Source organism: Juglans microcarpa x Juglans regia, chromosome 6D, assembly GCF_004785595.1.
Source record: "Juglans microcarpa x Juglans regia isolate MS1-56 chromosome 6D, Jm3101_v1.0, whole genome shotgun sequence".
Taxonomy (NCBI): Eukaryota; Viridiplantae; Streptophyta; class Magnoliopsida; order Fagales; family Juglandaceae; genus Juglans; species Juglans microcarpa x Juglans regia.
In genome coordinates, this window is record NC_054604.1 from 6,819,694 (window position 1) to 6,834,235 (window position 14,542).

At 39.4% G+C, this 14,542-nt stretch overlaps 1 protein-coding gene across 1 annotated transcript; it reads left to right on the forward strand.

Annotated features, from left to right (window-relative positions):
- Window positions 1-1,184: 1,184 nt before the first annotated feature.
- Window positions 1,185-9,440, forward strand: LOC121234651 (RINT1-like protein MAG2). The gene is made up of 4 exons (XM_041130679.1): window positions 1,185-1,535; window positions 1,887-1,994; window positions 6,802-6,905; window positions 7,058-9,440. The coding sequence occupies exons 1-4, from the start codon at window positions 1,238-1,240 to the stop codon at window positions 8,960-8,962; spliced, it is 2,415 nt and encodes an 804-aa protein (XP_040986613.1). The 5' UTR covers window positions 1,185-1,237; the 3' UTR covers window positions 8,963-9,440.
- The last annotated feature ends 5,102 nt before the right edge of the window (window positions 9,441-14,542 follow it).

Here is a 14,542-nt window from a genome sequence, read left to right on the forward strand (position 1 = left end):
GAACCCAATATTCCATCATCAGACAAAGCAAATTGAAATAGATGTTCAATTTGTTCATGATCAAGTTGCTCGTGGCATTATTAAACTTGCGCATGTTTCTGGTCAGGATCAAGGTGCTGACTTTTTCACAAAATCTTTGTGCAACACCAAGTTCATGCCAAACTGAAGCAAGCTCTGTGTCGGGCCAATCTCGCCTTGAGCTTGAAAGGGAATGAAGAGACATATCTCCACGATTCTCTCCTAAAATCTCTCCCCATGAAAAGCTACTAAGAGCTCTCTCTTACTCTGGCAGTGCATTATTCTAGCACTGATGCACGTCCGTAGGTTCTTATATTTACTAGTTGTATAGTTTCCATTTTTCTTTCTTGTATAGCTAGTAGAAAAACTGTAAAACTCTATTCTCATTCCTCTGTAAATGCCTATAAAAGTTAAATATGATTCATGCATAATGCAAGTTATTCTCTCTTACATCCTGCAAACAAATAACACCACCCTTCTATTAACGAAATAAATTTCTGACTTGGAGTTGCTTGTTACTCTAGTTCAAACCCTTACATTCTGTGATATATAACTTTTGGTTTCAGAAAGAGACCATCTTTGCCCTTCTTTTGAGACACCCCCAATTAGAGCTCCTCTCCTCGACATGATCCTTCATTCTCTAATTAAACCTCTTAGGTAACATATTGTATCATAAAATATGAGAAAAAGTTCATCTCTACCGTTCGTACGAGAGAAAATCGAAAAATAGTGCACTATGAATTTATCAAGTCTCTCAAAAACAATTATTAAATAATCTACTTAGAATATAAATATATATATATATTTAAAATAAATATATTTTAATATAGAATCTATCTCTTTTAAAATAAAAAAAAAAAAAAAAAAAAAAACGTACTAGACTATATATAAGATTAGAGAAATGATGTGCTCACCGCTGAGGACTCCCGCTATTAATTTTTTTTTTTTTAATTTTTTTTTACTTCATAGTTAAGTAAATATTTTTTAATAATATTATGAATTTTTTATTTTTTAAAAAATATTTAAACATATTAAAAAATTCATGTAAAAAATACAAAATAATAAAAAAATACAAAATACATTAGCGGGAGCTCCTAACCCCAAATAAAAAAAAAAAAAAAAAATACGTACTAGACTATATATAGGATTAACCCCAAATTGCCCTCATTCATAGCTTTGAAATTTCCGACCCGCACCAGATCCCCAAGGGGCTTAGACCATGGACTACTCGGTCCAGACTCTCCCGCCAGCCTCGGACCTCTCCTCCTCGGTGCTCTCTTTCCTCGACGATAAGTTTGGCACCAAGGAGAATCTCAACGATGCTCCGCGTCTCGTCTCGGAGCTCCACACTCAGTGCTCCGATTTGGATCGGACTTTAACCGACATCAACCGGAGGCTAGGAGCGAGTCTTGTTGCATACGCTGCGTTTTCCGACCGATTCGACCGTTGTTTCAACGACATCAATGCCAAATTGATCGCTCTCGGGTCCTCCACTCGCTCCCATGGCTCGATATCAGGTTCTATTCGATTCCTTTGCATATATGCATGATCATATATTTATATGCACACACACATGTTTTCTGAACAATTCTCATATTCGAATTATGTAACTGTATACTTGTACTCACGCAAACCCAAATGTAATTTCTCTTAATTAGAGAACTTTCGTTGAATGAATTACTAACTTAATATATAAAGAATTATAGTGAGTAAACATGTATATGTACATATGCACGGATTCATTTCTACAGATGCAAATTTCTGTATGCGTATATATTTATTTTTGCGAGTGTATGTGCCGCTGAGTGATTGCTTTTGAGGAATTCGTTAAAAATTGTGATTGAAAAAAAACTGAAACTTGAGTGTAGATGGAAGAGCTGGAAAGGGAAACGAGAGGGCGGAGCAGATTTTGGGGGAAGAGCTGCCGGCATTGGCCAAGGAGGTGGCAAGGGTGGAGACTGTTCGAATGTATGCAGGTGAGTGTATTTTTATTTTTTTGGCAAAAATTGCTTTTAGATATGAAAGTTGGGACGTTTTAATAACTTCGATGCCACTTTTGGTAGCAACGAATTTGCATTACTCCATTTAACTCCAATTCCCTGATCCCAAACACTTTCTTCTAATGTTTATGATTTCGGTTTCAGATTGTGTTCAATTTTCCATTTTGAGTTGCTTGTTTTGTAAAAGAAGCCAAATAGTTGGGTTCTCTAGTTGTCCTTTTTAAGCTCTTGATTCTTCTTATTTTCAGTAGCACTGAAAGTAAGTTGTATATCAGTATTGTTGTTGAATGAAGGTCCCAACTTTATGTGATTATACTGAGGCTTTCTTTTTTCCATTCACTTCCATATCAGGATGGCCATAAACTATCATAAATTGTTTTGAACTACATAATATCTTCTAGCCATCCAATGATTTGGGAATTTTATGTACTGTAAAAGTGATTTAAAACAAGTGCATTCCGGTACTTTTGATTCTTTGTGGTTAATTTTTCTCATTTTGAAATCCCTCTCCAAACACCCCCAACCTTCGAAACCAAAATTCTGACACTTCCTTTCCATTTCCAAGGGTCATTGGAACCCACCCGTGTAAAAACTAGAAACATGGTCTGTGCATATTTCACCAAATGTTTTTTTTTTCCAGCATACCACAACAAACAGATAATGGATGCAACTTTGAGGCAAGATATTTCTTTGCCCATGCATGTTCTCATCATTTCCTCTAGTCTTTGTCATTGCAAAAGAGAATTTGCAATTTATAAAACCAAGTTACATTTCGGGAAAGGTATTTCAGTATGGTTTACTGGTTTGAGCCGTGGATGGGGTGAATGTTCTTTCACACCCTGCTGATATATTTTTTTTGGATAAGTAAGAAAAATTTATTAATCCTCATAATTAGGCAAAGCCCAAGCACACAAGCAATATACAAGAGAAATATACCTACTTACAACTTACTAGCAAAGAAAGAAGCATACAAGTCGTAAAAGCCTTGGGCTTGGGGGTATGCTTCCCAGGTCTAATGTTCAAATCTCCTTGGGTGCAAACAATCTCTAGGGGTCATCAGATTGGGGGACTTTTCCCTTGAATTACCCGAGGTGCACTTGCAGGAAACTCCTTGCCGAGGGCCTGTGCACCTCTGGGATTAGTCAGAACGCTGTTCCTGGACACCCGGTGCCAATCAAAAAAAAAAAAAAGAAGCATACAAGTCATTAAAATTAGCCCCCTCTATTACAATGGCCTTAGCCCAAAGTAACAAAGATTGATAAAAGAAAACTCTAATACACCCCCCCCCCCAAAAGAACGTTCTCTATTTTCAAAGCATCGTCCATTCCTCTTGTTCTGTATACACCACATAAGACATACAGAAACCATCTTCCAAAGCTCCGATACTTGATAATTTCCCCGTACTCCACGAATGGGAAAGTTACTACTAAGAGTGCATGGCAATGCATTAGAGTCCGAGCCCCAAAACTCCGATGGGCTGAATGGATTTGGCACCCTTGTATTCCAAAAATATCTCAGTCACCATTTGGAAGGCGATATACAACGTGGTAAGTGTGGATGATAAGTTGAAATCTGTTGGGATCCCTATAGTGTCAAAATGTGATTGTTGTTTGCAAGGTGGGTATGAGGACTTGAATCATGTGCTTGTGGCAGGCGAATTTGCAACAAAAGCCTGGCACCATGTGGCTGTTCAGGTGGGTTTAGGTGATGTTGAAGGATCCTCATGGTATCAATTGATAAATTCTTGGTTTACTAAGGCGTTGAGGAACTCCCAAATTGGGCAGGTCTTAGGACTTTTGCCTTCTATTATTACCTGGATTTTGTGGAGCAGGAGGTGTCGTGCAAGAATGGAAGGCTCCCTACAATCTGCGGATTCAGCCTGGGTTCAAATTAAACTATGAATGGTACGGCTTGGAGAGAAACTAAAAGCCAAGAAATTAATTACCATGCGGGATGAAAAGATTCTAAAGGATCTAAATATTCCAGTTAAGTTGTCAAAACAAAGGAATGCTCAGATTGTCTTTTTGCAGCGCCCGAATCCAGGAAAAATAAAATTGAATGTAGATGGGGCCTCAAGAGGAAATCCTGGAAGGGCTGGGGCAGGTGGTGTCTTTAGAGATTCGGGTGGAAATTTGCTTATGGCTTTCTTAGTTGACTTAGATACTGGAACTAATAATTATGCAGAATTGTTGGGCTTACTACATGGTCTTCGTATGGCAAAAAAATGGGTGTTGAGCAGCTTGAAGTGGAATTAGACTCCTTGGTGGTGGTTAAATGGTTTAAGGCGTAGAGGTGTGAAAACTGGTACCTTGAGAATTATTGGGAGAAAATCTTGGAGGTGGCTAAGTCCTTACAGATTAAAGTATCACATATATACAAGGAAGGGAATGCCTCAGCAGATTTTTTGGCGAGGATGAGAGCGGAAGGGTGTAGTGGTCAATGGTGGTCTCCAGTGGATGTTCCCTATGGACTTAGAGGAATTTTGCGGATAGAAAAGGTGGGTCTTCCAAATATTTGTCTGGTTTAAACTCATGATGGTCTGATCTCTGGTTTATGGTTATGTTTTGCCTCATTCTCAGTTTCATATGGTATTTTTTTTGGTGTTTTTGGTATACTTTAAAGTGTCTAGAGGTTATAGTCTCTTGGCCTAGGTTTTGGTTTTATGAAGTAACCCTTAGGTATCAGTGTTTGTTACCACGGTTTTCTTCCGCCAAAAGTAAGGGATTGCAATAAGATGAGATATTTTGGGGGGAAAAAAAAAAGAAAAAAGCAAGAGATCCACCGCCCTCTTAGGCATCACCCATGCAATGTCCAACCTTACAAATATATCATCCCGAAGAGCTTTCGCGACGTCACAATGGAGAAGATGGTTTGTTGATTCTCCATTCCTTTTGCACATAAAGCACCAATCCATTATGAAAATACCGCGCTTCCTCAACTTGCCTATGGTTAGAATTTTTCCATGAGAGGCCAACCAACCAAAAAAGCAACTTTTAGAGGCACTTTTCTTTTCCAAATACACTTCCAAGGTAAAACAGTAGAAGATTGTGAAGTCAAAGCATTAGAAAAGGATCTTGCTGAGAAGTTCTTGTTCCCGGGATGAATCCACAACAGTTTTTCCTCTACACCATGCTCCAAAGTCAATGCGTACAGGGTGCTGTATAAGTCAGAAATATCTCCCACTTCCCAATCTTGAACTACTCTTATAACTGGCACATTCCACTGCAGCAGGCCATTTGAAGTGTCCATATGATCAGCAACTGAAGCTTCCTTATACTATGCTATTCTGAAAAGAGAAGGAAAACCCTCTTTTAAGAGCAACCTCACTGCACTAGACATCAAACCAAAATCTGACCCTAGTGCCTCAACCCACCATAAATCTGAAATTGCAAAAACAAGATCCTCCCAGCCCTTTCTAATAAATTTCCAAACACCCACACCATAAATCAAACCAAAATCTGACCCTAGTGCCTTGACACCCTGCTGATATATAATTGGTGTTATGGTAGGTTGCATGGCTGGCTATAAACTCTTCTAGTGGGCTATCATACTTGAAGAAAGATTTCTCCCAAAAACACATTTTATTCTTCAAACCTCTATTCCTGCTTTATCTGTACCTGTCAAGGACAGTTTAAATGTGACAAATGCTTGCTGCTTGTCTTTAGCATAGGATAGTTTTCCAAGATATTGTACATTTCTACACCTTGGTAGATCTGGCACGACATTTGTCTTCCTTCTCTTCTCTCTTGAAAAGCATACCAGTGTCTTTAGATTTCATCTGCTCTGAATGCTTACATCTACCATTGCTACAGGATGCTATCCTTCAACTTTCATATTCTTCATTATTTTCTCTGGTTGTTGAAAGTATATTGTAGTTTGTAAATATTTCCTTTAGTTTTCCATCTTTCTTGCACCTGTGCTGCATAGAGTTCTTTATCTCCATGTTCTGTTTTCTTTGATATGATGAAGTTTTTGTCCATGTTGGGTGTCCCCACCCCAATATCATGAAATAATGTTGCATTAGTGCTATCAATTCTTCCCCAAGGTGGAGAATGAGATAAATAGCAGACTCCATTAACGTTGACCAAACATATGAAGCTTGGACACACTTTTACCTGTCAAGCATTCCTGAGCCATTAGTAGTGTTGTATGAATTTGGGAGTTGGGGCCTATTACTTTTTGGTGTCTGTATTCCACTTATTTGGGAGTTGGAATCTATTGCTTTTTGGCTCATAGATACCCTTTGACAATTCATATTGTGAATGTATCGATACACTCTTCTGTGTATTTTTTGATTGGTAGGTTGGATAAGCACCTTCTGAGTCTATGACGTTTTATTCATTAACAGATATCCTTGCTCCGTTTTCTTAGAGGCAAGAAGTGCAGTTTGCTCTGGAGATTATTCTGAGTATGAGTGTATAATGTTCTATAATGCATTATGGCTGTATTTTGTTTAGGCAAAAATAATTAAGACTCTACAACCATAAGGCAGCATACAAAATTATAGCAGGTTGGGTTGTTTTCTACTTGTGAACTAATACATCCATTTCCATGACGTTTCTCAAGTGAACCACTATTTTCTTGGTTTTCCCTGTCTGTCTGTCTGTCTGTCTGTCTTTTTTCTTTTCCTTTTTTTTTTTTTTTTTTTGTTTTGTTTTGTATTTTCTTCCTCACTGAAGTTTCAATTCTCCTCACAAGTTACCGGATTCTATGAAGTGCCGATGTGATTATATTGTCTGATCAAAATGTTGCATTTTGCTCAAAGTCCTATTCTATCTTTCAGAGACAGCGTTAAAGCTTGACAATTTGGTTGGCGATATTGAAGATGCTGTCTCTTCTACTATGAACAAAAACCTCAGAAAGCATTCTATGACCCAAAACTCAGAGGTGAGCACACTTTCTCTGTTCAAAACCAAATGATGTTTCATCATCATAGTCTTTTTGTCTTTTTATTTTTATTTTTGAGAAAAGCATGCTTCTCCAAATATATATTTTCTTTAAAATTATTATATTTCTTCTCATAATCCCAATTGTTGCAGGAAACACGTCTGCTCGCTATTAAAACTCTGAAACTGACAGAAGATGTCTTAACTTTTGTTACAAAGACACGCCCTAAATGGGCACGTCTTGTTTCATCAGTTGATCACAGGGTAGATCGAGCCCTAGCCGTTTTACGACCCCAAGCAATTGCAGACCATCGGGCCCTTCTTGCTTCCCTTGGATGGCCACCACCTCTTTCCACTTCGATCTCGTCCAAGCTAGATACAAGGAAATCAACAGAAGTCCCAAATCCTCTTTTTACAATGCAAGGGGATTTGAAACACAAGTACTGTGAAAACTTTCTTTCCTTGTGCAGCCTACAGGAGTTGCAGAGACGAAGAAAATCTAGGCAGCTAGAGGGTTATTACAAGGAAGTGGCTCTGCACCAGCCACTCTGGGCTATTGAAGAGCTTGTAAATCCTATTTCATTGGCATCCCAACGCCATTTCTCAAAATGGATCGATAAACTAGAATTCATTTTTGCCCTTGTGTATAAGATCACCAGGGACTATGTTGACTCTATGGATGAGTTATTGCAACCGCTGGTTGATGAAGCAATGCTATCTGGGTATAGTTGCAGAGAAGAATGGGTATCGGCAATGGTTATCTCCTTATCAACATACTTGGCTAAAGAAATATTTCCCGTATATCTTGGTCAACTGGATGAAGAGACCGTCACTAATGGTCGTTCTCAGGCAAGGACATCATTGCTGCATCTTGTTGATTTGATGATATCTTTTGATAAACGAGTCAGGTCGCTGGTAGAGCATTCTGGAATATTGCTTTCCTATGAGGAAGATGGGAACCTGCAGAAGATTTCTTGTCTGTCTGTATTTTGCGATCGACCTGACTGGCTTGATTTATGGGCAGAAATAGAGCTTAGTGATGCGCTAGATAAGATAAAACCTGAGATGGATGATGAGAAAATTTGGAGAATGAAAGTTCAGGGGGCAGTTCTTGTATCTGGTCCTGAAGATTTCAAGTCTCCTGCAGTTTCCAGTGCATTTCTTAAGCACCTATCATCTGTGGTTGAGCGATGCCGATCATTGCCTAGCACTTCTTTGAGATCAAGGTTTCTCAAATTAGCAGGCACACCTATGATACAAAATTTTTTGGATTGCGTCCTTCTCAGATGCCAAGAAGCTGAAGGACTGACTGCCTTAACAGATGATGGTGCCATGATTAAAGTTGCAAAGTCCATTAATGCTGCTCACTACTTTGAATCCATTTTAAAGGAATGGAGTGAGGATGTATTTTTTCTGGAGATGGGATCAGATAAGGGTGATCAACCAGGGATATCAGTATCTGAGAATAATGAAGGTGAAGGTCCTGCAAGTGGTATTTTTGACGAGGAGATTGGAAAGTTGGAGAGGTTTGTAGCTGAGTGGGTTGAGAAGCTTTCTGTTGTCATTTTGAGGGGATTTGATGCTCGTTGCAGAGATTATATAAAGAACAGGAGGCAGTGGCAGGAGAAGGGTGAAGAGGCTTGGACGGTATCCAAGTCTATAATTGGGGCTCTAGATTATTTGCAAGGAAAAGTTTCAGTACTAGAAAAAGATTTGAATGGTGTAGATTTCGTTGGGGTCTGGAGAAGTTTGGCTGCTGGGGTGGATCGATTGGTTTTTAGTGGTATTCTTATGAGCAACGTGAAGTTTTATGATGGTGGTGTTGAGAGATTTGATAGCGACTTGCAGGTTTTATTCGGGGTGTTTGGAGCTTGGTGTTTAAGACCAGAAGGCTTCTTCCCAAAAGTAACTGAGGGCTTAAAGTTGTTGAAGATGGGCAAGAAGCAGCTCCAAGAGAGTCTGGTCGGAGGAGAGAAATGGATAAAGGATAATGGGATTAGGCATTTGAGTGTAACCGAGACACAAAAGATACTGAGGAGTAGAGTATTCCAAAATTGAAAGCTTTAGAGGTAAAGTCCCTTCTTTTTGTGTTCTCTCAAGAAGACAGAAAACTTGGAAGAACAATGCCAAGCTTATCTCAGGTTTCGAGAAGCGTTGGGGAGGATTTTTCGATGTACATTGCTCTGGACTGACTAATTTCATTTTTATGAAACAATAATTTCAAGTTTCACTAGGAAGACTTGTTACAACTCATGGCTAAAGCATCTCGTGTTCTCGAATTGCAGGCAAGCATCCTCTGCATGATACACCTTTGTTAGAGTTGTTAATGAAATGGTAAATGTAGTTATAATTCTCATTCGTTATAGGAGTTGAAATGGACAACGAATTACCTTTTTTGCAGTTTCATCATTCAGCAAGGGACATGTTTGGATGTCTGTGTGAAGCGTTTGTTCTCCCAGTAACAGGAATTTAATGAATCATTCAGGGGACTAGCCAAAGAATGATGTATCATACCCAAAATTCAAGGGATATTGGATTTGATGTATTTTTTGATTTTCTTGTAGTGTTTGATCATGTATGATTGTGTTCGGGAGAAAAGAAAAGATGGGAAAAGGAAGGGAAAATTATGAATCGTGAAATTCTGACTATTAATTTTCAGCTGTTATTACCAATTGGGATAATACGTTTCATTTGTTGGCTGAGATTGATCTTATTCTTAACTGAAATGAGACCATTAGTTAGTTTGAGTTGTATAAATAATCCGCCCAAGTGTAATAAATTATAAATATTCAACAAAGGTATCATTAAAAAAAATATAAGCAATTTTATTAAAAAATCAACTAAAATTAATTAAGAGAAGGAAAAGCCTTAAGATACACCTACAAGAGGAGGAATGGTGGTGTCACCCACGAGAGAGGTCCTTGCTAGGGTTGCAAGGTGGATATCATATGAACATTTACGAGGAATTGGGAGGATTACCTTCTCACGTGGGGTGGCCACAAGCTATCCTATGAGTGGAACAAATATTTTGTTTAAGGAATCCATTTCCTTGTAGGTGATATCCAAAGAGAGGAGACTATATATTCTTAGATGAGATACAATTTTTTAATTATTCTTTTAATTATATTTAGTTCATTTTGTAAATTATTTTTTTGAATATGTCATGACACAATACATTCAAAAAATGTGTCAAGACAATAGAAAACTCATGCCTATATTACCTCTTAAAAAAATGTGTTACAATTTAGACCAATCTGCAACCTTGTGTTCCAACAGGTAGGGGTGTAAAAAAAAAAGGTAAACCGGTTGAATCGGGCCGAATTGGTGTGTTCGGTCTAGTTCGTAACCGATCTAGTCCGTAACCAGTTATAAACAGGTCCGAAACTCATTTCTAAATTTTGAAAGAGAGATGCTAGCTACAGTTCGTAAAGGCAGTCCCTGCATACACTACTGTTTGTCTTTTGTCCATATCAGCTAGGTCGAATGACCAAAATGCCCTTCTCCCAAAATCAATTACTTTCAGCCTTCAGTACTATGACAAAGAGAATTCACAATTCAAAACAGGAATCGTTTTGCCGCTGCCTAGCCCCGCGCCTTCCAGAGTTTTTTGTCACATTCGACTTCCAACGTCGTCCTCATCTCCTCCACCATTGGTCCACCGGTGTTGTGCTCAACTCCTCCACCACCATCAACCGGTAACATCGACCCATCTCCTCCACCACGACGCCTCATGCTTGCCACCCCCCATTTCTCTTTCTTATTTGGTAATATTTGATTGAATAAAATGAACATGAAATGGTGGTTGATGGCTTGAAGGCTGGATCTTTAATTCCAAACTATCAAATACATTTTAATTATGGCAAAGTAAAAACTCGCACTCAAATCAGGGGAGGAAATTTTATTCATAATTAGGTGAGTAAAAGAGCCGATGTCCCAATATATTGGCATGAAAATTACTCTCCTAAAAGAAAGGACATATATTTATGTGTGTGTGCGAGGATAATAGTACACATTGACTTCCCTTGGGGGCAAGTCCCACAAATTTCAAGATCTTGACCTGCAAAAGTGAAAAACTCAAGATTGATCTAATGATCAATCGCCCTTTCTAGAGTTAAACAGACAAAATTCTTGCAAATTCAAACCTATGAGAGGGACGACGCTATAGCAACCCGTTGGCACAAAGGAAGGGGATGACGCACGAGTGGGTGAAGTTAGGGCTCGGTATCGGAGATGGACGACAAAGGTCAAGAGGAAGGGGAAGGGGGGAGTTCAATCTCGGGAGGAAGGGGGAGCAGTCACTAATGAAGGGAAAATGGGGATGGAAGGGGAAGGGGAAGGGGGAAGTAAGGGTTTCAGCCTTCAAACTCAAAGTACTGAGACGACGTTGTGCTGAACCTAAATGAAATGGAGAGTTTTTGCCATGTTGGGAGTTCGCTTCAGTCCCCGACTGCAACAAGAATTTATCATTTTGAAAACCAGTTTGAACCAAACCGGACCGGTATATATATTCTTAATTTTGTTATAGTGTATAGTATATAAAAAATATTATTTATATAATTATTTATATTATATTATATATATTATATGCTAAATTGTTAATTAATATAACATATAATTTTATTCATGTCTAGTAATCTTATAACGTAACACTAATATAACATTTGATATAATATAAAATTAATCTTAAAAATTTCATTTATGATATAATATAAATTAATCTTCTATTTTTAATATAACATTTTAATTTTGTATTAACAATTTTAATTTTATAAATTTTTAACCAAGAATTATAAAATGAGGGATACGAGTCAATCACTTGCTAAAGTTTATTTGAGCATAATTTTGTTTATCTATAAAACTGAAAAAATCAGACTGGACCGAAACCGAAAAAACCAGAAGTTTCGGTTTTAGTGGTTAATCGGTTTTAAAATTTCAAAATCGGTGGATACCGGTACTATTATACAAAATGTCCAAAACTGAACTGAACCGAACCGGTTACTCTCCTACCAATATGAGGCAGAGAGTTTTTTAGCTTCAACTCCTTTGAGTCTCTAATCAAATCCAACACCCACAAGACTCAAAGACCTTGAATTATACTAATTAATTATGCAATTAATGTATGTTCTTATATTAACTAGAAAGCTGAAAGATTATTATAATTACCTACAGATGAGTAAACAATATATATTATGAGTATACTAGAAGGACGTATTTGTCCCTCGTCGAGCTGCACCCGGTCTAATTATTAGAGCTAAAAGCCCAATGTTCAAAAGACTCGACGTATGGTGAGAAGAAAGTTCATGTCAACATAGAAAAGATGAGATAGCCCCTACCTGGGTACGTCTCCAGCTACACTGCATTCAATGACTAAAAACGAGTCAAGATCTCAAGGGAGTGCCACATTAAATGCGACATGATGCCGCCCCTAGGTGCAAAGCTTCAAAATGGGTCGAGAACCCTTGATAGGGAGTACCGCATTAAATGTGACACAATGCCGCCCCTAGGTGTAGATGCGAAAAGACATAGAACTCTAAAGCTTCCTCTCACTCAGCTCTTGACGGGTAAGGTCCAGGCATAAAGGCTCGGGTGGGTCAAGATACCTTGACAAAGGTATTAAATGCAACAACATGCCGTTCAGAGCAGAGGCAAACACCCCAGGCGAAGGGAGAATAGTGACCCCACCGGAAGAGTGAAGTATAAAAGCCTCGATACAGGTATCATTTGAGGACTCTCTACTCTCTCTCTCTCTCTCCCCCTCTCTCTTACTCTAGAGTATAAACTAACTTAGGCATCAGAGGTGTTTTCTGACACTCTAGGCCATCAAACTTTCTTGTCTTAGGTGACTGGTGGAGAATGGCGGCATGCAAAACACGTCCTTAATAGTTGGCGCCATTTGTGGGACTTTCTAATTAAACTAGTGTGCCTTTCATATGCCTCCTGCAACTCTGTCCCAGGCAACCCATGAACAGGAAGCTACCTCGACTAACATGGAGAAAAGGTTTGCATAAATGGAGGAGTGAATGAAAAGGATGATATCGAAAATAGAGAATCTACAGTGAGAGAACAAGATCCTAAGGGGAGGAATACAGGACTAGGGGAAGGTGCTGGCATGAGCTAGAATGAGCGAATCGAGGCAGAGCTGCACAACACAAGAGGTAAAGAAAAAGATGCACATTGAGCTTAGTAGCCTCATGGGAAATTATGAAAAGATGACTAAGAAGATAGGAGCATCTTCCTCAATCGACTAGTTGTTAAGCAGCACGGATCTCCCATACAACGCGGAGGTTATGGCAGTCCTACCAAAATTCAAAGTCTCACAGATCGAGATGTATGATAGATCTAAAGACCCAGTCAAACATCTCGAATTGTTCAGGGCTCACATGATACTCCACAATTTTCTCGAGAAAATTGCATGTCGAGCTTTTCCCCTGACGCTCAGAGGGATGGCAAGGGGATGGTTCAAAGCTTTGCAGCCAGGCACCATTGACAATTTTGAAGAGTTGGGCAAGCAGTTCATTACCCAATTCGTGGTTAGCAGAAGGAGGAGGCATCTGATCGCCTATCTCCTGACCATGAAATAGTGGGAATATGAAAGCTTGAAATCTTGTCCCTCCCAGTTTAATAAGGAGTGCTTGACGACGGATGACCAAGACTAAAAGATCATGTTAGCAGCATTCCTGGTCGGCATTTGGCCCAGGAGCCCATTCATGGCCGAATTGGCTAGAAGGACCCCTACAACATTGCTAGAATTCATGGACTGGGCAGACCGTTTTGTCAATGCTGAGGACACTCTCTGAGCTTTGACCTCCCAAAGAAAGTTTGAAGTGGAGCGGTCAGAGAAAGGGAACAAAAAGGCCATAGGAAGGGGCACCCGTGAGAAAGAGTCGAAAATCAGGAAAGGCCCGTACAAGAAAAGGAAAGACGGTGGAACCTCTTCCAGGAAGGCGCACTCAAGTATGAACGTGCAAACGAAGAATGAGGAACAACCCCGAGACAACGACGACCATAGTCGGAGAACTCTTCGGTTTTGCATTTTCCACAATGTAGAAGGCCATAGGATCGAGGATTGCCATCACTTAAAGTAAATGATGGAGGAGATGCAATAGGATGAGGGGTTAGGATGACTAATGGCCCAACATTCGCTGCCACCTAGGTTGTTCGACTGCGAAAGGAACGAGTGGAGAAGTTGAGATCTTAGGAGTGAAAGCCTAAGGGCAAGGAGGACTGCAGGGAAGAATGTAGAAAACCTCCCGTGTCGAAGTCAGGACAATGTCCCTTTAGGAGAAATCCAAACTATCATTGGGGGTTGTCAGGGGAGGCACATCTACGTCTGGCAGAAAGGCATATGCATGAATACCAAGGTATGAGGACATTTTTAGCATTGGAAGACCAACAAAACAAGCACTAACTGAGAAGACGATAGCCAACTCCTTCGATGAAAGTGATTGTGACGGGATGATCTACCCTCACGATGATGCCCCAGTAGTGATGATGTTGGTCACCAACTTCACCACTAGGAGGATACTGATAGATAATGGAAGCTCAGCCAACATTCTCTTTGGGAGGCATTCACCAAGATGGGTATCAACCAAAACCGATTGTGCCAGCCATCGACCCCGTTGAAGGGATTTTCTAGGG